We start from the raw sequence: 26,059 nt of genomic DNA on the forward strand, positions 1-26,059 counted from the left end.
AAGCAGGAATTATCAGATTTTTATGTTTCTTCTATGAAAATCAAAAATTAAATACATTTCAGACAACTGAATAAACCCTAGTTTAATGGAATCTCCAATGTAAAACTTCAAACATAACAATAAGCTTGGAAATTTGGTTAAATTGGAGCTACAATGCAAAATGCCTAGTTCCGGTCACTGTTTGCATTTTCGGGGTAGGGTAAGGAAAACGTCTGTAAAATCAACAGATTACCATAGATCATCATAGTTTTTGATTCCCCCAAAACATAATTAACCCATTTAGATGATACACTAGTAATGGGGAACCTATAGGACATCTAAAATATTTTTTTAACAAATCGTATTCATAAATTCCCCAAATTCAATCAAATTTTACATGCAAATCAGCGCTATTTTAACTACCAACTCAAAAATGTGTATTCTTAGCTCAATATATTTGATTGTAATACTAAAATCAACTTGTTTTGGATACCTAAGGCATATTATTTGTTGATAATTGACTAATAGGAATATGTTACATCATTTTGAATGATACTACCAATATACGCAAATACCAGAGGGTACCGAAACAGTAAATTGCAAAATAAATAGACCAAGCTACTCTTCTGGAAAGGCTATCACATATTAATTCACTTATATGGACCCAACCAATAATGTAGTACCACTAAAGTTTTGCCCCCAATATGGTTTCAGCCTGTCATCCTTCCGAGGTCGGCTAATTGAGTACCAGTTCACTGGTAATTCCCTGCTTGTCGTAAAAGGTGACAAAAAGGGTTGGCGGCAGGAAGGGCATCCGGCCGTAAAACATTGCTTCAAAAAGGGGACCAAAAAACAACAACAACCACGGTCCCCGAAAAAGGCCAACCCCCGCCTTGCGGGGAAAAATGGCCTCTAAACGGTGGTATGGTACCGATATCTGGTCTGGCCCATGGACTATAGCCTCGATCTTGTATGCAATAAAAAAAATTAAAAAATAGTGGAGAAACACTTATTCAATTCTAATATCCGTCTCTTCACCAAAATGTAATCAATCCTTCCTTGTCACACATCCAACCTGTCCACCACGTTTTGTCCAAATCCATCCATAACTTTTGGAGATATCCTGCTCACAGACAGATGTTACAGGGGTGAAAACACAACTTCCATCCACCTTTGGTAGCAGAGGTAATAAAAAAAAAATCATGCTTCAAAATGAAAGGCATTACATAATCTTTTAATGAACCATTTCATTTACAAAACGTGAAAACAAACTCGTTTGGATAAACAAACCCTCAAAACAAGCGACATGATGACGCCATGACGTAACGAAAATCGAGTAAACCAAGGGCTTTCCAAAGTGGACGAGCATCTAACTTCATGCATTTCGTTTTATTGGAATTTGCATTCAATTGTACCTGTCCATCACAAGCATCGATAAGTTCAGTCTTTCTGATCAAGTTGCATTGATTACGTTTATTTTACATGTTATCGTACCCGAGGGTCAAACATTTCCAGCAAAACAATACAAACCTTCCTTATGACGGGACAAGGTGATAGAAACATTGATGGAATGCCAAGTGTTGGTTTAAAGAATGAACAAGTAAAACAGAAAGAGACAATTCCTTTGGATCAAATTTGCATAAAAAAATAACAAAACCAACAAAAACAGAAAGAGACAATTCCTTTGAATCAAACTTGCATAAAAAATAACAAAACAAACAAAGATCAATTACACGGAAATAGGCCAATTTACAATATACAAAACAAAGGGCAATTCAACCCAAGTTAAAGCAGCTGTACAATTAAGAAAAGGTAGTTGCATATTGCTTCGAATACTTCCTTGTGATAAAGGAAGTCGGCAGAGAAGAAACAAGAACTCATAGGTCTGAAAAGTGACCGCACTTGGATTGCGCATCAACAATTGCAACGACGACGACAGCGTCACTAGATGACGTCACTGCGATTGCTGAGGAAGCAGGCAACTTTGGAATTTGAAGTGAACATCTCTGCAATCGTCGGCACATAGCTCGAGGTGAGAGCGAGAGAGACAGAGACAGAGAGACAGACAGAGACAGAGAGAGAGACAGAATGAAAAAAAAAAAACGGAAAGATTTAAGAAATCAAGCCAAACCATTCGATGCGCCCACGATTATGAAGAGCTTTTCTTTTATGTAAGTAATATGAGTAGCTTATGCAACAGTCACTGTTATAAATAATATTTGTCGGCGATGATTACATATAATATCAAGTGAGTGATACAAGGGGTGGCCATTACTTAGCGTGACGCAGATCTCCATAGATGAAGTTGCGGGGTTCCTAGTTTGTGTAGAAATACTCAATATGTTGTGGATTAGAGGGTATACTGCTGCTCGGGTATCAATACAAAACAACCTGCGATAGGTATTAGTATACTGTACTTGATAGGCTTTGGACAAGCGAAATAACTCGGGTAACTTATTGCTTTGTGTGTGTGGGCAGCATACCCTAGATGTACGCACACTCTCATCTGAGCTTTCTAAACTGCGTTCGAATCTCGACCCGGCTTAGCAACAATCACCCTGGCGTTTTAACATGTTGGGTGAGGCATCCATCGCAAGGAAGCCAATACAGTAGATCTGTCTGCCAGCACAAACCGATGCTCGACGTGAAAGATCCCATTATCTCCTGCACCCTGAACAAATTGCAAATTGCAGTCTTCATCTACAGGTGGCACTGCATCAGCGGCTCACAGCAGCAACGCAAACTAGTCGGCACCTGCCGCACACCAGTGAATGAACTTGTGTCTGTCCACGATCAAAGATCCATTCTCCTTTTTGTCCCTACATGCATTCGTAGATGATCAAACGAAAATTCATACGCAAAACAAAACAAGCACTGGTCGTGCTGCTCGACTGCCTTTAACACTCGTTCAGTGTGTTTGTGGAAACGAGACATACGACACACAACATGCCGCTTCTACTTGTATAAAGATTTATACAAAGCTCCCCCAAATAACTACAAAGTACCTTACTGTCAGGTGGTACTCTCCAGTGTATTTGCAGGTACAAGAGAAAGATACACCTCCCTCACCTTAAACACCACTTATTCAGATGTGCTATAATTATTGTGCTTCCTAACTCCTAGAACTACAGCATTATTACTGAAATAATGACCAAATCATGGCCAATTTGATTTTGTGGTTATTTTAAATTAAATAATAAGTAATAAAAATGAACTTATAATGAAAGGTAACTGTGGAGGGATCTCTTGTTCAGTATTCGTTAACCTTGTTGGTCAACAAGAACTGATACATGGCTCAACGTTTAGCATCCACCTGTTTGTTAGAGAGATTATATTCTACTTCATCGATAAACTCAACACAAGCACAGACAGAAGACAAATTGGAATATATATATGGATTAATAATGAAGCATACATCATGCAGAAAACAATTTGAAATAAATTCTCAATTACTCGAGCGATTCAAATTCAAGACCCTCGGCGGCAGATCAGGTAATACTGCTCACCCTTGCGTCCAACATATTCCACTAACGTAGCTCAGAATGTGCTCAAGGTGGTTCCTGCCAGGAGAAGGAAGCAACAAAAATCGCCCGATGCTAGATGGTGAAGACCCCCACTCCCCACCCCCCTATCATAAAGTCACTAAGTGGACTTAAAGTGGCAAAATTGGGGACAACCTCAACATGGCCTAATTAAAACCTGATGGATCCCATGCCGACGCATCGCATACCAATTATTTGGGATTGCTTGTTTCTCCTCTTTGAGGTACTGCTGGTGTATTTTGATCCCAAGAGCAAAATGGGAAGTTAGGTTCAGCAAGTGTTAGTGGTGTGCACCCTGAGAAATGATAACAAAATTAAAATATGATACAACACAAGAAACCCCTACACAGTACAGAAGCCAAACTCGATCCTTAGCATTGCACGAAAGCCAATGCACCACTACTTGCAAGTATTGGTTTTTTCATAAACGCACGGCATGAAAACTTTTAAACACACATTTTTAATTTACACCCTAAAAGTGCAACTAACTTCAAGTGGTAGAAAAATGAAATGGAAACAAAGTTGAGAACCATCAAGGGGTTGTTTCCCCCTTCGCTTTCAACAACCAAGCCAATTTATTGAAATGGATAACCCTTGGGTCCTCATGTATCATACCGATTTGACCAATGGATGATATTTTCCGGAAAAGGAAGGCAAAATACTGTTGCACTTTTGATTATGAGAGGTAATCTTTTCAGCTTGATTTCTCCACATTGTTGCACTGCGAGTACCTTATTAAGGTGAGCATCTCAAAGAATACCTAAAATGTCGTTAAACTAGAGATCCTAAATGCAAGTGTTATTTGAGTAAATCTGCTCAACTCGTTTAATCACACGAGTAACGACCATCTGACTTCGTGGTTTATACATTCTTTTGGAATAAGTATAAGAATGAGGAGAGAGAATGTGGCTCAGAAGTGTACAGTGAAAATTGGAGGAATTTGGGAAAATTAACTACTGTTGGTGTTTTAACAGCTTACACCACCTTGTTCCTAAAACCCTGCAACTTTTTATATGGTTCTTGATATTGCAAGATAGCTAAATAAAGGTCCATTGACGTTTATACTTTGTAAAGGTATCCACATGCGGATTGGTACGTGTCAGATTAGGTATCCCATCATTAAAGGTACCATTATTAAAGGTATCCCATCATTTGTTTATGCAAGAGATGAATCTTCATTCTCAGATCAATGTCTGATGTCCACCATCACTCTCAGTTGCAACCAATCACACACGAGGACAAGAGTGTGCGGTACCATCCCATCTCCTTGCTATTGATGTGATAGAATCCAATGGTACGCTCTGCTGGTAAGAGTGAACAAATGACAATTAATACAACTTATCTACCGAAGCAAAAATCAAAAAGGAAGTGTTCATAATGTTTGGTCCTAAGGAAACTCAAATTTTGTCAATAGGGCCTCAACAGCAAAAAAAACTTTGCAGGGGGGAAACAAAGCACACCCTTATCCCACAAACTGCAAATGTTAGATATTAAAATAATATGGAATAGATAATCTAATTCAAGCTTTTATACCATTGGCAAAATATACATCAAGTTGACGTGATAGGCATTGTAAATGAGCAATGCAAACCAAACTCAGCACATGTTGGTGGATCAAACAACCAACTGATGTTATTATTAAAGAAACGTAGAATCATTAACAACTAGAACGACACTCGGTAGAGCGAAAACTCCATCAGGCTGAACAGTTTTACATTTTGTATCCCACTGATAGGCCAGATCTCGATTCGGACCTGAACCAAAATCTAATCGACTTGTTCTTGTCACTCACCCCCAAAGTTTTGTCATAAGTCGTCCACAACTTTTTGAAATATGCTATATATCGCTTTGCGCCGGATCTCTCAATGGTGAAGAATCACTTAAAAATTAAACAATTCTCGTATCGAAATTCATATACAGACCTTCACCAAAATCTAATCGATTACGTCTGGTCACACACTCAACATGTCCAACAAGTTTCGTCCAAATCCGTCCACAACTTTTTGAGATATCGTGCAATATATAAATTTCAGCCCTGTCACTCAATGGTGAAAAATCACTTAAAAATTTCTCTGATCCGGATCCGGATTGGAATCTTCACCAAAATTTAAACAAGCCTTCCTTGTCACATACGCAACCTGTCTGCAAAATTTCGTCCGAATCCATCCACAACTTTTTGAGATATTCTGCTAAATATCGTTTTTGGCCCTATCTCCCAATGGTAAAGAAGCACTAAAAAAAATTAAATAATTATCATATCCGAATCCATGTTCAGATCTTCACCAACATCGAATCTATCTGTTCTTCCTTGTCACACACACAACATGTCTACAAAGTTTCGTCCAAATCCGTCCATAACTTTTTGAGATATCCTGCTATGTATCGTTTTTGGCCCTATCTCCGAATGGTGAAGAATCACTTAAAATATTGTAGTAGCTGGATCAGAATCCAGATCTTCACCAAAATCTAATCCTTTAGTCCTCGTCACATACACTACCTCTCCGCAAAAGTTCGTCCAAATCCGTCCACAACTTTTTGAGATATCTTGTTCACAAACAGACAGACAAACAGACAGACAGGCAGCGGTGAAAACATAACCTCCATTCACCTTTGGTGGTGGAGGCAAACATCTATATTTTAATTGTCGAAGGCTGTCATCATTAGTCGTGCGGGTTGGAGCAATGTTGAGGACAGCACATGCACTAATGCTGCATCAGCTGCTGAGGTAAAACTAACAAAAATTTCTGTGATGATCGAACTGACCTAGCTACAGTTCAGCATCGATACACATGGTATTTTAAAAGTCCGGATTCACAGGGATATTTATTTAAATATTTTTATTATAATAATTACTCAAATTGCGAGCCACTGACATACATGCGTACACGTATCAGTGTGTCGGTTTCCTTGAACACTTTAACATTGACACATGAATTTTCGTACATTCGTCTCCGATTTCATTCTTCAGCTCTTCAATAGCATGTGGTCTGGTGGTATAAACCATTGATCTCAGGTGTCCCCAAAGAAAAAAGTCAAGTGGTGTGAAATCTCGAATACTGGGGGACACTCAGCCCACGACATCCTATCCGCTTCACAGACATGATCTCTTAAAAAAGAATATATATATATATATATATATATATATATATATATATATATATATATATATATATATATATACAGACTTGGCATTTAATATGGAATTTTTTTTGTGGGGGTGAACTTACTTTTCAAGATGTCTTAGAACCAAAAGTTCATTGGAATTATGTTGAAATTATTCTAGATTTTGTTAATGTGACCTTTAAAAGAAACAAAAACCACATTTGACATTTCGAAACAAATAAATTGATCCTTGAAATTGATGTAAACTGATATCGAACTCAATTCATGGACAGTGCTGTGTTAAACTTCTGTACGTTTTCCAGAAGTATCTCTTTATTTTGCACATTAGCCCAAATTTTTTTTAAGAAAAACAAAAGTTAAATTACGACTGGGTTTACGGACAGTAAAATGACAGTTCAGTACTTCGTGTAACCCCCACGAGCATTCAGGAGAGCACGTACACGTTGAGGCATGCTGTTCACGAGATTTGCCAAGGTTTGCACAGGAATGGATTGCCATGCAGTGACAATAGCCTGCTGCAATTCACGCACAGAGGTCGGCTGCTGGTCCAAGTGGTCGATTTGACGCGTTAATTCTGCCCACGAGTTCTCCATCGGATTCATATCCAGGGACATGGCAGGCCACTCCATATGCTCTTCACCACAGTCAGCAAGAAAGTGTTGGATCATGCGAGCATGATGAGGCCGTGCATTGTCATCTTGGAAGACAAAGTTTCCTCGAAAGGCTGCACGAGCAAATGGAAGCAATGTTTATTCCAGAATGGCCCTGTACTTGAACTGGTTCAGGTTTCCATTCAGAACAACCAGGTCAGTTTTGCCCCCTGCATGAAAAGCACCCCAAACGGTCACCCCACCACCTCCAGCTTGGACTCTTGGCACTATACAATCTTTGTTGTAGGCTTCATGCACTTGTCTGCGCACTCGGACGTGGCCATCTTGACGATGGACCAGAAATCTAGACTCGTCACTGAAGATCACGTGATTCCAGTGTCCTGGCTGCCATTGACGGTGCTCTCTGGCCCACTGCAATCGGCGCTGGCGGTGTTGTCTGGTCAGGCGTGGCTTTCTCAGGGGACGCCTGGCACGATAACCTGCTTGAACCAGTCATTGGTTGACTAGCCTTCTGGATACAGGCACATTTGTCAGTGGCTGCCACTCAGCCCTAAGCCAATTAGCTGACTTGGTATGGCCATTGCGGACTAACCGGTGCAGCTGCGATCATCCCTCCTTGTGGTTCTGCGGGGACGTCCTGGCCTCGGTATTGGAGTAGGGACACCCCTCTGAGCATTTCGTTTCAGGATCTTTGACACCTGACCTCGAGTGATGCCATACTGCCGAGCAATAGCACGCTGTTTCATGCCGTAATTTCGTAAAGCCACCACTCCATGACAAACAGCATTGTCGAGTTGACGGACCATCTCCAGAGGAAGCGGCAAAAACTTTTGGAGACGTACAGCAGTTGTTTTCCACTAATACAGAACGCAACAACCCTTGTATACCCGACTGTGAAGCCAATCATCAAATGCACCTGTCCATACATTTTGCCACGCCACCTGTGATATAATCCTGTTGTTGACTTCTTGCTGCGACAGACAATCAGTGACATGGTTCTTTTAACAAATAAATCACCAAAGTGTAAAAGAAACTCACCAGATTGATATACTGAGTTAAGAAAGTAAACCCAAGTCAAGAAAAAAAAAAATTCCATATTAAAGGCCAAGTCTGTAAAAACGTCCTATGATTCCAGAATTTTGAAACACCCTATACATTGCAAATGTGAAACAGTTTTGTCTTCTTGATTTCTTGATCAAAAATATGCTCAAAGAATGTTGACAAAGATAAATGTCAATATAATGATGCAGCCACTACACAAAAAGCTGCTTGGGGTCTACATCAGAAATAAGCATTCTGCTGACATCAGTGCAAAACAATGACATAAGTGATGTTTATCTAAAATTTGCAGTGAAAATCAATTCAGCCTCCTAAGGTATGTTTATCTAAAAATAAATAAATAAAAAGCTGCTTAATTTAAAACTCAAACATAAAATAGGATAGAATTACAATGAATATGGATATGTTTTATACAGTCACGTGAAAAAGTAAGTACACCCCATGTAAAGTTTTGACTTTTTCAACATATTTCAACATACAGCTATTTGATCTTCATTTCAACAATATTGATAGATTAAGGTGATATAATATAAGAAATATCATGAAACATTTACATTTTGTAGTCCATTTGATAATTTAAATAAACATAAATGCAAATTTCGCATGTGGAAAAAGTAAGTACACGCTTGGCTTTAATAGGTGGTGTTGCCCCCTTTGGCAGAAACAACCTCAAGTAGGCGTTTCTTATAACTGTCTACCAGTCTCTGACATCGACTGGGAGAAATTTTTGCCCACTCCTCCATGCAGAACACTTTCAGCTGTGTGATGTTTGAGGGGTTTCTTGCATGCACAGCTCGTTTCAAATCCCCCCACAACATCTCGATGGGATTTAGATCCAGGCTTTGATTTGGCCATTCCAGAACCCTCCATTTCTTTCTCTTCAGCCATTCCTTGGTGGATTTACTGGTATGTTTGGGTCATTGTCATGTTGCAAGGTCCACCTTCGGTTGAGCTTCAACTTTCCGACAGATAGCCTCACATTATCCTCAAGCACCCTCTGGTACAATGAAGAATTCATAGTGGATTCTATGATGGTGAGCTGCCCAGGCCCTGATGCAGCAAAGCTGCCCAAAACCATAATATTTCCACCACCATGCTTTACATTTGGTATCAGGTTCTTGTGGTCAAATGCTGTCTTTGGTTTTCGCCAAACATGTCTTCTGGTACTGTGGCCAAATAGCTCTACCTTTGACTCATCTGTCCAGAGCACATTGTTCCAGAAGTATTGGTCTTTGCCTCGGTGTTCATTGGCAAACTGTAGTCTTGCCCTGATGTTCTTTCTGGACAACAAAGGTTTCCTCCTGGCACACCTCCCATGTAGATCAAATTTGTGCAGCCTCTTTCTAATGGTAGACTCGTGCACTTTGACATCAACAGTGGCAAGCGCTACCTGTCGGTCCCATGATGACATTCTGGGGTTCTTAGAGACTTCTTTCAGCATCTTGCGGTCTGCTCTCGGGCTGAACTTGCTGGGGCGGCCTGGCCTGAACAAGTTGGCAGTTGTTTGGAATCTTCTCCACTTGTAGATGATCTTCCGGACAGTCGAATGATTGATTTCAAATTGTTTGGAGATCTTTTTAAATCCCTTCCCAGACCCGTAGGCATCTATAACCTTCTTTCTGAAGGCCTCAGAGAGCTCTTTTGATCGAGGCATGGTGACGCCACACACTTCAACAACAAAGAGCAAACCAAACGAAATGTCTGAGGTTTAAATAAGACAGGTTCCTCCAAGATCCTCTCTAACGACGTTCTCATCATTTGCACCTGAGCTGGTGCACCTGATTCTAATTCTAGGTATTTGAAGTAGTGATAAATGTAGGGGTGTACTTACTTTTTCCACATGCAAAATTTGCATTCATGTTTATTTAAATTATACAATGGACTACAAAATGTAAATGTTTCATGATATTTGTTATATTATATCACCTTTATCTATCAATATTGTTGAAATGAAGATCAAATAGCTGTATGTTGAAATATGTTGAAAAAGTCAAAACTTTACATGGGGTGTACCTACTTTTTCACGTGACTGTAATTGCTTTCCTAAACCATGCAGGGCAGTAGACAGATTCCAATCCTGTTAAAAATTGGTGTCAGAAGTGGGATTTTGGCGCCATGACCAAATCAGTGCTTATAAGCAATATGCATCATTAGCAAGTTCGTACAAGTCTTAAGTGTTACCCATAACACATGTTGGCCATCTTATTTAGAGTTAAAAAAAAAAGAAAAAAAGCATTGCCTAAGCAGAAAGAAGTGTTCGTACAAAAAAAGATCTCCCTCTCCCTTACACAGTACCTCAGCATCTCGCCGATCACCATTGCTCATTTTCAACTTGGTCTTGCGAGCACCCTGGTATCTAGCTTCTTCAAGCTGGAGAACACAGGCAAATATAACATTAGTCAAGGCATCTAACACAATAAAATGTTCTTTGTATTCTTATTTAGTGTTGGCTTTGAAGGCAAGTTAATTTATTGGAGCAATCTGCTTGTCTTTGCATTGGAACTCCTATGTTTTAACTCCATAAAAAAATAATAAAAAACCACCTTTAGAGGCCATTTTTCCCTGCAAGCGGGGGTTGGCCTTTTTCGGGGACCGTGGTTGTTGTTGTTTTTTTGGTCCCCTTTTTGAAGCAATGTTTTACGGCCGGATGCCCTTCCTGCCGCCAACCCTTTTTGTCGCCTTTTTACGACAAACAGGGAATTACCAGTGAACTGGTACTCAATTTGCCGACCTCGGAAGGATGACAGGCTGAGTCAACCCCCCTGGCGTTAATTCAGCGATCGACCGGGATTCGAACCAGGGATCCTAGGATCCTAAGCTGGCACCCTAGCCGCTAGCCCAACACCAGGGCTCGTATGTTTTAACTCCATAAGCAATGAAAAATAGAACGACACTATTCGCCGTCAGGACGTCGACCGATTTGCCTCTGCCAACATTATTACATCATTATACAGACTTGTACCCAGTTTGATTTAAATCTCTTCAGCTGTTCACAAGTATCACATTTTTACCTGACATGACCTCTGACATTTGATGCCAAAATCTAAACAGTTCATCTTTGCATCATAATATATAATTCTACCAAGTTTGGTGAAAATCCCATGACTGGTTCACACGTCAGCTTGGTAACATAATTTTTATCTGATGGGACAACTGACATTTGACCCCAAAATTTAATCAATTAATCTTTACACCATTATACATACTTGTACCAAGTTTGACTTCGATCCCTTCAGCCATTCTAAAGTTATAAACATATTATTATAGACCTTTGACCTCTTGACCCCAAAATCAAATCAGTTCATCTTTGTATCATAGTACATACCTCGTACTTGTGCCAATCTTGGTCAAAATCCCATCACTGGTTCACAAGTTATCGCGGTAACAGGATATTTACCTAACATGACCTCTGACCTTTTACCTTCACACAAAATGTAATCAATTCATAAGTTTCATATTCATAAGAACCTGCACCAAGTTTGACTTGGATCCCTTCAGCCATTTTCAAGTTATTGCGGTGATGAACACCTATCACGGACGGACAACCCAAAAACAATGCCTCCAGCGACGTTTTCGGTGGAGGCATAAATACAAATCTTTTCAGACGATTTGGAACTGTACTGATTAAACAGTTGAAGAAACAAAGTTTGAAAATGCTTTCTTATTATTGCATTCCCCACAGAAAATCTATAATCTTTATCATGTTTTGCATCCCTTGGAAATTCACAAAGAGGATAATGACAATCGACCTCACGCTTCAGTTCCTTCCATCGGAAACAATGAGCATAATGACAGGAAGTAAAGGATGCCTACCTGGGCGCGCTGCGTGGCAGACGGGTAAAGCTGTCTGCGCAGAGCATGCTGGAAGATGTCCGGCAGCACACAGAGGGTTATGAGCAACGATGCCCCAAACCAAGTGGGTGCCGCAATCAGCATGTGCTCGAACACGCGATACATATTCTGTCTTTTAAACATCGGCCTTCACAAAAAGGAAATATTGAAAACATGTCAGACCATTAAAATTATCCAAAAATGAAAGTGCAGCTGCAAAAAAAATAATAATAATAATAATAATAATAATAATAATACAAGTGCCACAATTCAAAGGTTTTCCCCTTGAAATTTAACTTTAACAAATATCTTACAATGTTCCAAAAAGATATTAGCACAGTAATATTGTTTTCACATTTTCCCCCTTCACTGACCATAAATATGACCCAAGTATGAAAGAGAAGACGATGTAGAAGGCAATAGAACCCCAGATAACTAGGTGGTTGAGCCACGTCCAGAATCTCGTATCCAATGCCAGCTGAGGATAACAGATGAAAGCATAAGGGGTGGAATGAAACTGCAACATCAACTGGTTTGATCATAACAACAACAAAAAATAATAATAATAAATAGCGACCATCATTCAAAAATGATGCTTTGCATTGACCGTTCAATTAATCAGTACATTATTGCCAAAATAAAGAGAAGGAAAGCATTACCTTGAGGTTGACAGTGATCACCATAACACTGAACACAAGTGTCCCAAATGTCCATTGCCCATGTGTCTGTTGGGGACAAAATTTATTAAATAAAGCCAATAAAATAATTTTAACCAATGGTGGTCCTCCTTACAGCAATGCCTGTCCAAACTTGTGTCCTTGTGTTTTATACTTCTCCCCCCCCCCCCCTTCCCACGCCTCCTCCCCCCAAGCCCTCTCCCTCCCACACATCTCCCTGCTCTCAAATGTTGTGCGCTCTCAAGTGTTTGTGTGCTTCCCCTTCTCTCCCCATCTTGTCTTCCGCTCCCTCTTTTTATATATTTTGTTTGTCTGGTTGATTTGTTTGTGAAGTAAATGTCAGCTCTTTCACGAGCCTCGATTCAGTATACAAAAAAAAACAAAAACGCCAATAAAAGCAAGGGATAGGTGCTGGGAACCAATATGCACCTCTCCTGAAGGAACAAGGCCAGAGTCTGGGTTGAAAAGTAGATAAGAACCAAAGAAGAAGATGAGCGAATGGATCACCCCCAAGAACGTCCAATAAAGAAAGGCTGGCAGTGCCAGCGAGCTGTTATTCGCAATATCTCTGCAAAGTACCAAAGCTCGCATGTCTACCTGAAGCATGCATGTGAATAAAAAGCATGTCATACAGGAAGCAAGATGTAGACAAACAGCTCGTCCCTCTACTCCAGTTCCTTTTGTCCGTACGTGTAAAGATGTGGCGAATGTTCGAGAAGCTGATAAGGCACGTGTTGCTCGATAAGGCCGTACACCAAAATGGGCAGAGATGTGAAGCAGATGTTGTACATGGCCAGGTACATGGTGGTGTATAAAGGCTAGGAAATAAAGAACAAGCCAATGAGACATTCTTTTATCAATTACAAAATGTATTACTTCTCGAGAAAAATATCAAATCAACATCGTAATCTGCAAAGAGAAATGGCGAAGACGAAATCAGCGTAAAGAATGACCTGGCTGGAAATAGGAGAATAAGCGAGCGATTAATGTCGGCCCCATCTCCGTAAACTTTGTTCTGTTCCTTAAGCCCCACATCGGGTGCCCGTAGTTTGCAGATGATTGCATGCACGCAAACACATCACCCAACACTCACAGGTCTGTCAAACACATCGTCTACACTACAGTCTACATACTGAAAAGTAAGTCCAATAAGGGCAAAACCAGAAGGTCAGGTAGCTTGGTGTACTCGTTGGGTCATTGTGGTTGTGCGAATGATCCAGTGATTGTTCTCGCTGCTAAAAGTACCCCTGGTAGTAAAGGTGAGAGGCTGCTCTGCAATCCAATTGGCAGCCCTTGTCTTGCTCAAAAATGGCACGCAAGGTCTCACATTTTGTCTTCAGTTTGAGAAAAAAAGTTAAGGGGGAGAAGGAGGGAAGTGGGATCACCATGACCGAAGGATTGACAGGAAGTGATCAGAGTTTACTCTCTTTAACCATACTATGGCCTCATTTGACGAGAATATTTTAGATATATAAAATCTCATTTGCAATTATCAGCCAAAAGTAGCCTTATTAGAAATTACTGGAAAATAACAATTGTGGTTTTGGCTTCTTCATTCTTGTTTCAGTCTCACTTGATGTGATTGGCAATTTTTTTTCAACGGTTTCTATATTTAAACTCCTCACAAGGAAGGCATTCCTCTTTACTGGCATTGTCGACTACTGTATGCAGTCATTTCCAGTTCCATCAATTTCCTTTAGTATTAGCCTTACAGTCATTCTTGACGAAACAATGGTGATAAAACCGACAGGCCGAATTATTTATTTTTAGGCCAGTGATCATCGAACAAAGGTATGGCATTCTGCTTTAAAATTGTTACAAATAAAATCTTTGCACAGCTGTTTGGCATTATTAACATCGAGGAAATAGTTGAACATTCCCCAAGGACGAATGCTATCCCCCTGCCCTCCCTTCTCTAATTCCCCAAAAAAGAATTTTCCACCAGATCTAAGCAAATCAAGGAAATGGCTCAGCTATTTCAGAAAAACATGAACATTTCTCAAGTCTGGTGGAGCTCAAGACAAATTTACATTTCATTTAGTGCTCCATACTCACAATAAAAATTTTTTTCACATAAACCATGAGCATATAATATACTAGATTTTTTTATATGATGTATGATATGATAATTTCTTTTCTTTGACATATTATGTACACACACACACACACACACACACACACACACACACACACACACACACACACACACACACACACACACACACACACACACACACACGCATACTTTGAGACCTGGGAGGTCTCCGTTTCACCTTCTAAAACCCACAAATGGAGATAAAAACCAACGAGAGCAAACAGGCCAATGCAATGCTATGTTAATGATAAATGTAATCTCTTTTGTATTGTTGATCACTCAAAATAATCAGATATCTGGGAGTTTACAATTATTGGTTATGTTGAACGGACCATTACTTAGCATTGCAATAAGTGCTGCCCATCACTACCTGATGCGCTCACCTGTGCACAGCCATGATCTCTTGAACAGGCACCGATTAATTTTCCATTGTGACTTCTTTTCATGTTATTCCTCCTGAAGTATGTCCCTCCCTACACATCCTTTGGTCGTCTGTAAACTTCCTGCCATGTCATTTAGCTACTCAATGAGCCTAGACCGTGGTGTGGGTATATATATATATATATATAAGCAAAGATTTGCGGTTGGGAGTAAATCCAAATGACTCCATGGTAAGATCTCCAACCTTTAATTGAACAAACAATGACAACGTTTCGATTAACAACATGTGAAGCAACACGCCTCCGTTAATCTTCCTCAAGAGTGATAAAATCATCTCTCAACATCATCACATGTGGTCCTATGTGGTAAAGGGGAATGCGGAGAGGTGGTGGTTATAGGGGGGGATAAAATGGGGGGGGGGGGGGGACCAGAGGGAGGGGTGGAAGCGGAGGGGAGGGGGGGTTTGGGTGAGGGGTGGTTTGGAGGGAGGGGGGAGGGGGAGGGGGAAAATTGTGCGAATAAAAGCCTTGTGTGACATATTATGTGGCCTCGTTGTTCAAAGTACGGAATGCCTGCTTCGTTTACACAAGAGTGGGTCAAACGCTACTGGTAAGTCAACTACGTCTTGTGTGATCGAGGTAACAGTTTCTTCTGTGTGCCAAGCCTCCAAAACACGTCTTCTGTTTCTGTTGGGTGTGGAACCCAAAATATTAACCCTATCCCATAAAGGTGTGTGGCCTAATATGTCACACGAGGTTTTTATTCGCACAATTTGCCCCCTCCCCTCCCTCCAAACCACCCCTCACCCAACCCACCCCCCCCCCATTTTATCCCACCCTATAACCTCCCTCCTTCCCCTTTACCGCATAGGACCACATGTGATGATCTTGATATTATTGCAATTTTTTTTAATCTTAAAAAAAAATTTTTGCTTTAATATATTTACAGTTTGAATTTAATTTACAATTTAATGGTTTACAAGTTTAACTTTTAATTAAATGTAATGATTGTTCCTGATTTTCTAAACACTTGTTATAATCCAGCATTGCTTACAGGATTATTTTGAACCGTTAATGTGCGGTTGATTTTTGAATTGGGTCAGTAACGTCTCCGTTCACGAGAGCGGTGTGATACGGTTTCATTGGCTGTCCAGCTTTGCCCACCCCACTTTGCATATACCCCGCCCACTTTGCATATAAGGGGATGTTGAGATGGTTTTATCACTCTTGAGGAAGATTAACGGAGGCATGTGGCTTCACATGTTGTTAATCGAAACGTTGAGTCATTGTTTGTTCAATTAAAGGTTGGAGATCTTACCATGGAGTCATTTGGATTTACTCCCAACCGCAAATCTTTGCATATATATATATATATATATATATATATATATTTTTTTTTTTTTTTTTTTTTTTTTTTTTTTTTAATGAATTTGGGTAGTGATATATGTAGAGCAGAATAGATCTGAGTAGGTACCATGCTTCGGGATGTCGCGGTAAGGAACACTACCTGTAATAAGTCCATGTGTAGGCGTTTTGGTCGGATAAGGTGTATAATTGTGAATCTACCAGGAGATTCGTGTGTTAAGTAGTGTAGGGAATAATGAGTAGAGCCCTTGTATGTCTCACCTGGTAATCAAACCCTTGCCCCTTATGGCACTGCAGACCACATAGACACTTGGTTAGGATTCCTTTAGTACAACACTAAATGACGCCCTTCCCCCTGACATGACTTAGGAAGAAATCGGGCCAGGACACCGCCGATAATGGCCGCCATCATTTACACCTCCGAGAGGCCTATCCACCTCGCATAGCACGTGCTATGACCATGGAGTAGGGGATAGGAGTGAGAGTGACGCAGTGGGCGTGCACCGGGGTGAGCTGGCGAGTCGGGGGAGGCTCTGATTGGTTGGGAGTGCGCCAATGCTGACGTCACTGGCCGGGGATATTAATCGGGGCCGGACGCCATTTTGGGCAGTGGAGTCCAGAGCAGTTGGTTGTGAGTTGGATCCCGAGTCGAGTTGAGAGACAGTCGAGTTGAGTAACGAGAGCCGAGCGCCATTTTGAGGCAGTCCAGAGCAGTTGAGACTAGCTACATTCCTAGTGGAGTCCAGAGGAGTTGGATTCGTGGTTGAGAGTAGGCAGTTCGCTGGAGTGCACGCAGTTTGGTCAGAGCAGTTGCTTCTGGCAGTGGTTTAAGAGACGCAGAAAAGTGACTCGCTATTGCAGCTCTTTTTCGTCTTGCGCAGCCAGAGTTGGGCTGAGGTGTAGCCTGAGTGGAGCTCGCTGTCCTGCGGTGGGACCTCTCGGTGCTTCGGAGCTTGGTACACGGACCTCGTGTGCAGCGGCGAGGGCGTTGGCTCGGGCCTAGCGGGGCGTGCGAGGCGGACGGATGATTCCTCCATGCCGGAGTTTGGAGCCGCGTTGGATGGACAAGACACGAGACCAGATAAGACCAAGCTCCGCGTACACTGTACACGACGAGACATTATATTTTGGTATTCATATCTCCCCTGTTTGTATTTGATATCTGGTGTACGGGATCCCGATTTAGGAACATTTCATTACCGGCGTGTGCTTTTACGGGATCCCGATTTAGGAACATTTCATTACCGGCGTGTGCTTTTACTGTCCTTGCTTTTCCCAACATATTTCTGAACGCAGTTTTCCGGGTGGTTGGTTTTAATAGATAAGGCTGCGGGGGCTCTCACCGTTCCCCTCCATTCCGCGCACTTGGGGCTTTTGGGTTTTGGAATCCGCCATTGAGTTTCCGCCTCAGGAGTTAAAGCCTTCGTGATCGGCAATCCGCAACTCTGGTGTTAATCGGAGTTGCGCGACATACAAAATTCCCTGAAGACACAAAATTCCCTGAAGACACAAAACTCCCTGAAGACACAAAACTCCCTGAAGACACAAAACTCCCTGAAGACACAAAACACCCTGAAGACACAAAACACCCTGAAGACACAAAACACCCTGAAGACACAAAACACCCTGAAGACACAAAACACCCTGAAGACACAAAACACCCTGAAGACACAAAACACCCTGAAGACACAAAACACCCTGAAGACACAAAACACCCTGAAGACACAAAACACCCTGAAGGCACAAAACACCCTGAAGGCACAAAACACCCTGAAGGCACAAAACACCCTGAAGGCACAAAACACCCTGAAGGCACAAAACACCCTGAAGGCACAAAACACCCTGAAGGCACAAAACACCCTGAAGGCACAAAACACCCTGAAGGCACAAAACACCCTGAAGGCACAAAACACCCTGAAGGCACAAAACACCCTGAAGGCACAAAACACCCTGAAGGCACAAAACACCCTGAAGGCACAAAACACCCTGAAGGCACAAAACACCCTGAAGGCACAAAACACCCTGAAGACACAAAACACCCTGAAGACACAAAACACCCTGAAGACACAAAACACCCTGAAGACACAAACCACCCTGAAGACACAAAACACCCTGAAGACACAAACCACACTGAAGACACAAACCACACTGAAGACACAAAACACCCTGAAGACCACAAATAGGGAGGGGAAGAGGTGGGAGTACAGAGGGGAAGGGGTTGGCGTTGGAGGAGGGAGGGGAGGTGGTGGGATTGGAGGAGGGAAGGAGGGAGTGGGTGGAGAAGGAGAAGGGAGGTGTGGGGGGAGGAGGAGATAGAAGGATAGAGGGGAAGGAGTGGGGTGAGTCTGGAGGGGGGGGGGGGCGAGTAGGGTGGGAGGAGTGAGGGAAGGCAGAGTTGGGGAAGGAGGAGGTAGGAAGGAGGGGAAGGGGTGGTGTGGGAATCCGAAGGGATGGGAATGGAAGGAGGGAGGGGCATTGGTAGGAGTCCTGGTTGAGAGGAGGTGGGAGGTGGGGAGGGAGAAGGCATAGAGTGGGGTGAGATGAGAGAGGGGAAGGGGTGGGAGGGGGGGATCCTGCATTGCGGGTACCTTTGCTAGTATGTAATATACATAGGTTATTTTGTTGAACAAATGTAATTAAAAGCAAACACTCTGTACCGATACGGTCTTTGTTATGTTTGAGAAGCTAGACTCTTACCTGCTGGGAGAAAGAACAGAAGAATTGGAACAGGAACTGGGGAGCAATGAAACATACATTCTGTGGGAAATAGAAAAAACAATGGTTTATAGGTAAGATGTTTCATAAGTAATTAATTGTTAATTAAAAAAAATTTTTTATCAATAACTTATTCAATACACACACAAAACAACGAAAGGATTACTCATTCTAAAAACCTGACAATTTGATTTGAATTTAATGAAACTAATGTCAATTCCTTTCAAACTCTCACGTGCACAATAATGTATTTCTTTTCTTTAAGTTGTTTTCATTAATCTTCTTTCATTAATCTTTCATCTTCCTTCTTAAACTTTCAAAAGATCATTTAATCATAAAGTAAAAAGGTGTACACTGTACAGTTTACACCACGTGGTAGCTCTAACAGAGCTATTTATATTATTTATACTTTGAAAATAACTCAAGAAAAAGAAATAAGCCTCGACGTTTCAGGCAGCATGCTCCACCCATCGGCTGGAGGAAGTAAATGGAACGAATGTGATGGAGTTTACAAGAATTCCACACCACATTGGCTGGTTATTGTGGGGTGCTGATTGGCTGATCAATGTGTTGCTGCCAAATATATATATATATATAATTGGTTAATGCCATATATGTTGGCCAATGAGTCCCATCCATTTCAAACAGCTTCAGCTTTCCAAGTCAAATCCTCTCAGAGGTGTAGATGAAACATACAACATACATACATACATACATACATACATACATACATATTGCTACGGTTTGGAGGTTTGTACAGTGAGCTCAATAAAGGTTAAAGGTCGTCCCCCAAAGATAGTCACACAAGCAACATGTAGCCTCGTTTGTAGTATAGTTATGTCTTAGTATATGTGAGAATAGGCCATTTCCTCTGTTAGTTCTGCGTTCTGTAAAGACAGGAGAATAGGCCCTACTTCTGCAAACCATTCTACCTCTGTAGGCGCAATCCATTTTGCTACCCATTGGTTGTTCATTAGTCGAGTTAACACGAGGTAGGCCTAAGAAGGTGGGGGGGCGGCGTTGAGGTCGGAGCGGCAGAGGCGATGACGATAAGCATGAGCAGCCAATCAGAGCTCAGAGGTGGTGGCGTCAGAGGGCGTGGTGAGGAGAGTCTGGTGAGTTCCAGAAGGTTCGCGGGGCGGGCCTATATAACCCGCTGCACAAAGCCCTCGAAAGGACTTGCAGAGGAAGCGGAGAACTTGCGTCACAGGACTTGCAGAGAGGGAGAGGACTTGCAGAGTGGGAGAGGACTTGCATCACAGGACTTGCAGAGAGGGGACATGATGAGAGAACTCGCATTGTACCGCTTGATGAACTTGACCATCGCATGAGAACGTGCACGCTAACCAACACCAAGGCACTGAGGAAGAAGAGTTGGTCGCTAGATATACGCGGGCGCAGCCAGGCGCGTTTATAACGAGCTTGCGCATTTCAGCCAAGCGAGTGAACGAGGCTGAGTAACCGCCCTTTGCCGTAAAAGCCATCCCGCCCGTTGCCGTAAAGGTCCTCTCCACCGTTCGCCCCGATATTATCTCCGTGGTTCGAGAGACACGTTACGAGTACCTGCCTTCGCCTTCGCCCGTCTTCGCGGACGTGCCGGGGACCGTGGAGAGCTGGACGAGGACCATCCTTGGACGCGCTGGGGAACACCTGCCCATCTGCAATAGTGTGAGACGGGCCCGTCGTCCCTGGGATAGTTAAGACTGTATAAGGATTTCTCTGTGTCTCTTCGTCCTGAACTGTATATACGTGTAATAATAATTAAACCCATCTGTTCTTTCTTCTTGATTCGATCGTCTTTGTGGTTTCATCATTGACTAAGCGTGGCACGAATAAGATTGCTTAAATCGGGGTCCATTAATTATAACTGCATGGATCACGTGTACGCAAACCGCTCGGCGTACTCCAACCTCACGTGGTTCGTGCGAGGCTTGTTTCCTCGCTTCCAGGGCAGCGCGAGTACTTAGGTACGAGTGAGAATTTGGTCCCGAAACCTTATTTGGCGCTGTTCGGAAGGGACGTTGCAAGCCCCGGTTCTGCCAGGCCCAGTAAAGACAAGGGGATTAATCCCCCCTTGATAAGGGGGAGAAGGCCGGCGAGAGAACCGCAACAATATGTTTCCTTCACTACTGTATATACAAAAATTATGACATATTTAGCCCTTTTCATCTGACTATACAGTTGTTTGCAAAATCACCGATCCTGAACTCTCTTTGCATAATTGATAGGCCATTCAATAAATAACTGAAAACGAAACATTTTTTTAAATCGAGGTTGGATATTAACATGCATAGAAAATAAAATCATTGTTCGAAACTAATGACCAATAATGACTGACTTCTTTTGACTTTGACTTTGAAATGTACAACTTTGACTAATGATTATGACTAATAAGATGTGAATATTTTTATTAAATATCTGTGAACACATCAAAAGTTATGGTGGATAAGCTCAAAGAAAGATTTTTAAAATTTTGCTTTTTTAACAATGATTTAAGGCTCCGAGTGGAGCTTGTATGTAAATCACATGCAGGACATACAATATTAAATAAACATTGGAAATACATGTAGGGTAATCAAAATTGATCTCTGGGTTCCGAGAAACACAAACCATCGGTTCAGATGAGAATGCAACTTCCTTTTACAGCCCAAAATGAACGCTAAGAGTTCAAATCGTACTTGAGAATTCCCAGCTCTTGCATTTTAATAATTCCCTTTTCCCAAATGAAAGCAAACAAGCAAATACATTTTCCTATAGACTAAAGTTTGAAGAGTGACACCAACCTTGTAGAAAAAGTACTGCACAAGCTCAGCGATGCGGACGTAGTACAGGTGTCCATGCACCAGGATGAGCCGACGTAACTGGCAGAAACGATGTATGGCATAGTCACTGTTTCTTGCTGCCTGGCGGCCCTCCTTACCAACTAAGCCTGCACCAATAATTTGCATTTTATGAGATTGCCGAGCATTATTCAACATTTAACAAGATTCTGCAACACCTCAAGGACCAAATTGTCATGAAACTTCACCCACACCACATCCCTCCACTTGTCTCAAGTTGATTAAATTTGACACACTAGCAGAGAATGGCAAATAAAAAAATAATATAATCAAGTCAAGTTGTCCCCCACACCCCACCTCCTCCACCTCCTTCCCCTCCTGCCCATTCATAAATGTTTTTGATTATCTATTCCTTGAAATGTCCCATTGCAAATACATTTCAGTCTCCAATACGGACGCATAAGCACTACAGTTGAAAGTTGCATATTGTAGTAGACTCATGAAAAAAACCATCTTTAAGATAGATTTGCAATTTTTTTTAAAGTAGGAAAGGAAATGATTAATGTGAAAAATTTTTTTAAAAAGAAGGCATGTGGGTGGGGGCGGAGGACGACGGTGTTTGTCTTACAACCGCTTGTGTGTGTGTCGCTTCTTCATGATGATGATGATGATGACATATATACAGTCACGTGAAAAAGTAAGTACACCCCATGTAAAGTTTTGACTTTTTCAACATATTTGAACATACAGCTATTTGATCTTCATTTCAACAATATTGATAGATAAAGGTAATATTGTAGCGGCTACCGCTGGGTTTTCACAATCGCCTTGCACCTATCAAGGACGCGGAGCGATCACCATGCCGGGCTCGTCCAGGACGCCCGGGCAGGCCCGCGCTCAACTTGCCAGGCCTCGGTCGGGACCCTGGGCCACGCCCCCTCTCGCCTTTCCTGGGCAAACGCTCCGGGATAATATGTATATATATTGCTGCCCGATAAACGGGCTTTTCAGAGTGCCTGAGTGTTTGGTTTGAATAAAGCAACTCGGATGAATTCCAGCTTTTTGTCGCGTCCATTCTTCCGATCGACGTGGGAGCCCCAGCTCCTTCATTGGTGACCTACCGACATGGACACGGCAGTCGCCCTTAAACTGCCTACCTTCTGGGAGGCTCACGCGGCGGTTTGGTTCGCACAGGCGGATTCCCTGTTCGCCCTGCGAGGCATCACGGCCGACGACACCCGCTTCCACCATGTGGTAGCAGCGCTCGGTTCGGCCACCGCGGTCCGCGCCCTGAGCCTCCTCGAGAGCCCGCCAGCCGCTGACAAATACGGCGCGATTAAGAAGCTTCTCCTCGACGCTTTCGCCCTCCCATCGGCGGAACGCGCACGGCGCCTGCTCGACCTGCCCGAGCTCGGCGACACACGCCCTTCCGAGCGAATGGACTACATGCTTTCACTGCTCGGCGAGCACTCTCCGGCATTCCTGTTCCGGGAGCTGTTCCTCCGTCAGCTGCCTAACCCAGTACGCCTCGCCCTGGCAAGCACGACGATCACAGATCCCCGAGCCCTTGCCAGAGAAGCCGACAAGATCTCCGCCGCAGGCCAGCGCATCGCAGCGGCGACATGGGACCCACCGCCGTCCGACGCAACACCCATGGCGCCCGAGCACCCGGCACGGTCGACGACCGAACTGCCGACGCAATTGGCGGCCGCTACACCGAGCCGACCACCTCCAGCACGACGACCGGGGCCTCCACCTGACCAAGCGTGGTGTTACTATCATGCAAGGTTCGGACAGAAGGCCCGGACATGCCGACCCCCGTGCACCTTCGGCAGGCCGGGAGACGGCCGGGCCGGCGTTCATTACCAGCCATGAGCGCCGGCCACACGGGCAACTTATTGTTCATCACGGATAAAGCGTCCGGACGGCGCTTCCTGTGCGACACCGGCGCCCAACTGAGCATCATACCCGCCTCTGACCAGGACAGGCAGGCTGCGGGTTGCGGCCCCTCCTTGGTTGCGGCCAACGGATCGACCATCCGCACCTTCGGCCCGCGCAACGTCACCCTCTGCTTCGGCGGCCAATGCTTTGCTTGGACGTTTGTAACCGCAAACGTGCCCATGGCTCTGCTAGGCACCGACTTCCTCTGCGCACACGGACTGCTGGTGGATGTCCAACGGCGTCGTTTAATCAACGCCGAAACCTTCAGCTCCCTGGTATGCACATTGAGCAGCTCCGCGCCGACCGAGCTGGCATGCACCGTCCCGGCAGCGAATGAGTTTGCTCGCCTGCTCACGGAGTTCCCGGCCCTCATGCGGCCGACGTTTTCGGCCGTCGCAGTACGGCATGGGATCGAGCACCACATACCAACCACGGGCCCGCGGGTCTACGCCAGGGCCCGCCGCCTCGACCCAGCCAAGCTCGCCATGGCAAAGGCCGAATTCGACGCGTTGGAGCACCTCGGCATCGTGCGGCGCTCCGATAGCGCGTGGGCCTCGCCACTGCACATCGTGCCAAAGCCGGGGGGTGGATGGCGCCCGTGTGGCGACTACTGCCGTCTCAATGACGCTACCACCCCCGACAGGTACCCGATCCCGCATATCCAAGACTTCTCCGCCCGTCTGGCGGGACGGGTCATTTTTTCGAAAATTGATCTCATACGGGGATATCACCAGGTACCTGTCACGGCGGCCGACATCCCTAAAACGGCAGTCATCACGCCGTTCGGCTTATTCGAATTCTTGCGGATGCCGTTTGGTCTCAAGAACGCGGCTCAGGCGTTCCAGCGCTTGATGGACGGCGTGCTGCGTGACCTGCCGTTCCTTTTCGTTTACCTGGACGACATCCTCGTCGCCAGCACGTCCCGGGCCGAGCACCTCCTCCACCTCCGAACACTGTTCGAGCGCCTCAGCGAGCACGGCCTCATCGCCAACCCGGCCAAATGCCACTTCGGCACGACGGCCGTTGATTTTTTGGGCCACCACATCACCAAGAACGGGGCCGTGCCGCTGCCAACCAAGGTCGAGGCCATCACCACGTTCCCGCGTCCCCGCACCATAAAGGCCCTGCAGGAATTCCTGGGAATGGTGAATTTTTATCACCGCTTCGTGCCCCGCGCTGCTCAACTCATGCGGCCCCTCTACGAAGCCCTCCGGGGCAAGCCGGCCAAGCACGACATCGCCTTGTCCGCAGCAATGGATGCGGCCTTCCAAAGCTCAAAGCGGGCCCTCGCCGACGCAACACTGCTCGCTCACCCGGTGCTCAACGCTCCCATCGCCCTCACCACGGATGCCTCCGACTACGCGGTGGGCGCCGTACATGAGCAATGGGTGAACGGGGTTTGGCAGCCACTCGCTTTTTTCAGCCGGCAGCTCCGGCCGAACGAGCTCAAATACAGCACGTTTGACCGGGAGCTCCTCGGTCTACACCTGGCCGTCCGCCATTTCCGCCACCTCCTGGAGGGCCGACCTTTCACGGCGTTCGTCGACCACAAGCCGTTGGTTTACGCCATGGCCAAGGTCACGGAGCCGTGGTCGGCCCGCCAACAGCACCACCTCTCCGCTGTGTCGGAGTTTACCATGGACATCCGGCACGTCGCCGGCAAAAACAACGCCGTGGCCAACTGTCTTTCCCGGGCCAGTGCGAACGCGGTCCACCTGGGCGTGGACTTTGCGCTTATGGCGGCGGACCAAACCACCGACACCACGGTGCAAGCCCTCCGGGCGGCGGACACGGGCCTCCGCCTGGCCGACATCCCCTTCGCGGACACTGTCCTGCTCTGCGACGTCTCCCAAGGCCAGCCTCGCCCCATCGTGCCCGTCACCTGGCAACGCCGCATCTTCGCCTCCCTCCACGGCCTTTCCCACCCGGGCCGGAAAGCTTCCCAGAAGCTGGTGTCGGCG

General features: G+C 44.3%; 1 protein-coding gene across 9 annotated transcripts in view; it reads right to left on the reverse strand.

Moving 5' to 3' along the window:
• Positions 1–1,197: 1,197 nt before the first annotated feature.
• The window catches only part of LOC137439021 (phospholipid-transporting ATPase IF), a 214,811-nt gene continuing 189,949 nt past the window's right edge, over positions 1,198–26,059 (reverse strand). For 4 of the 9 annotated variants that reach the window (XM_078767625.1, XM_068134597.2, XM_078767624.1 and 1 more), the window contains 9 exons: positions 22,161–22,306; positions 19,360–19,419; positions 13,513–13,640; positions 13,252–13,390; positions 12,805–12,870; positions 12,520–12,623; positions 12,128–12,293; positions 10,610–10,684; positions 1,198–4,822 (listed from right to left, as the gene is read on the reverse strand). In XM_078767625.1, the coding sequence (XP_078623751.1) occupies positions 4,748–4,822; positions 10,610–10,684; positions 12,128–12,293; positions 12,520–12,623; positions 12,805–12,870; positions 13,252–13,390; positions 13,513–13,640; positions 19,360–19,419; positions 22,161–22,306 (959 nt within the window). In that variant the 3' untranslated portion in view covers positions 1,198–4,747. Of the gene's footprint in view, positions 4,826–10,609; positions 10,685–12,127; positions 12,294–12,519; positions 12,624–12,804; positions 12,871–13,251; positions 13,391–13,512; positions 13,641–19,359; positions 19,420–22,160; positions 22,307–26,059 lie in introns of all 9 variants that reach the window. The other 5 variants (XM_078767622.1, XM_068134601.2, XM_078767621.1 and 2 more) reach the window with 2 other exon arrangements.

This window comes from Myxine glutinosa, chromosome 13 (assembly GCF_964187855.1).
Source record: "Myxine glutinosa chromosome 13, kmMyxGlut1.1, whole genome shotgun sequence".
In the NCBI taxonomy this organism is placed as follows: Eukaryota; Metazoa; Chordata; class Myxini; order Myxiniformes; family Myxinidae; genus Myxine; species Myxine glutinosa.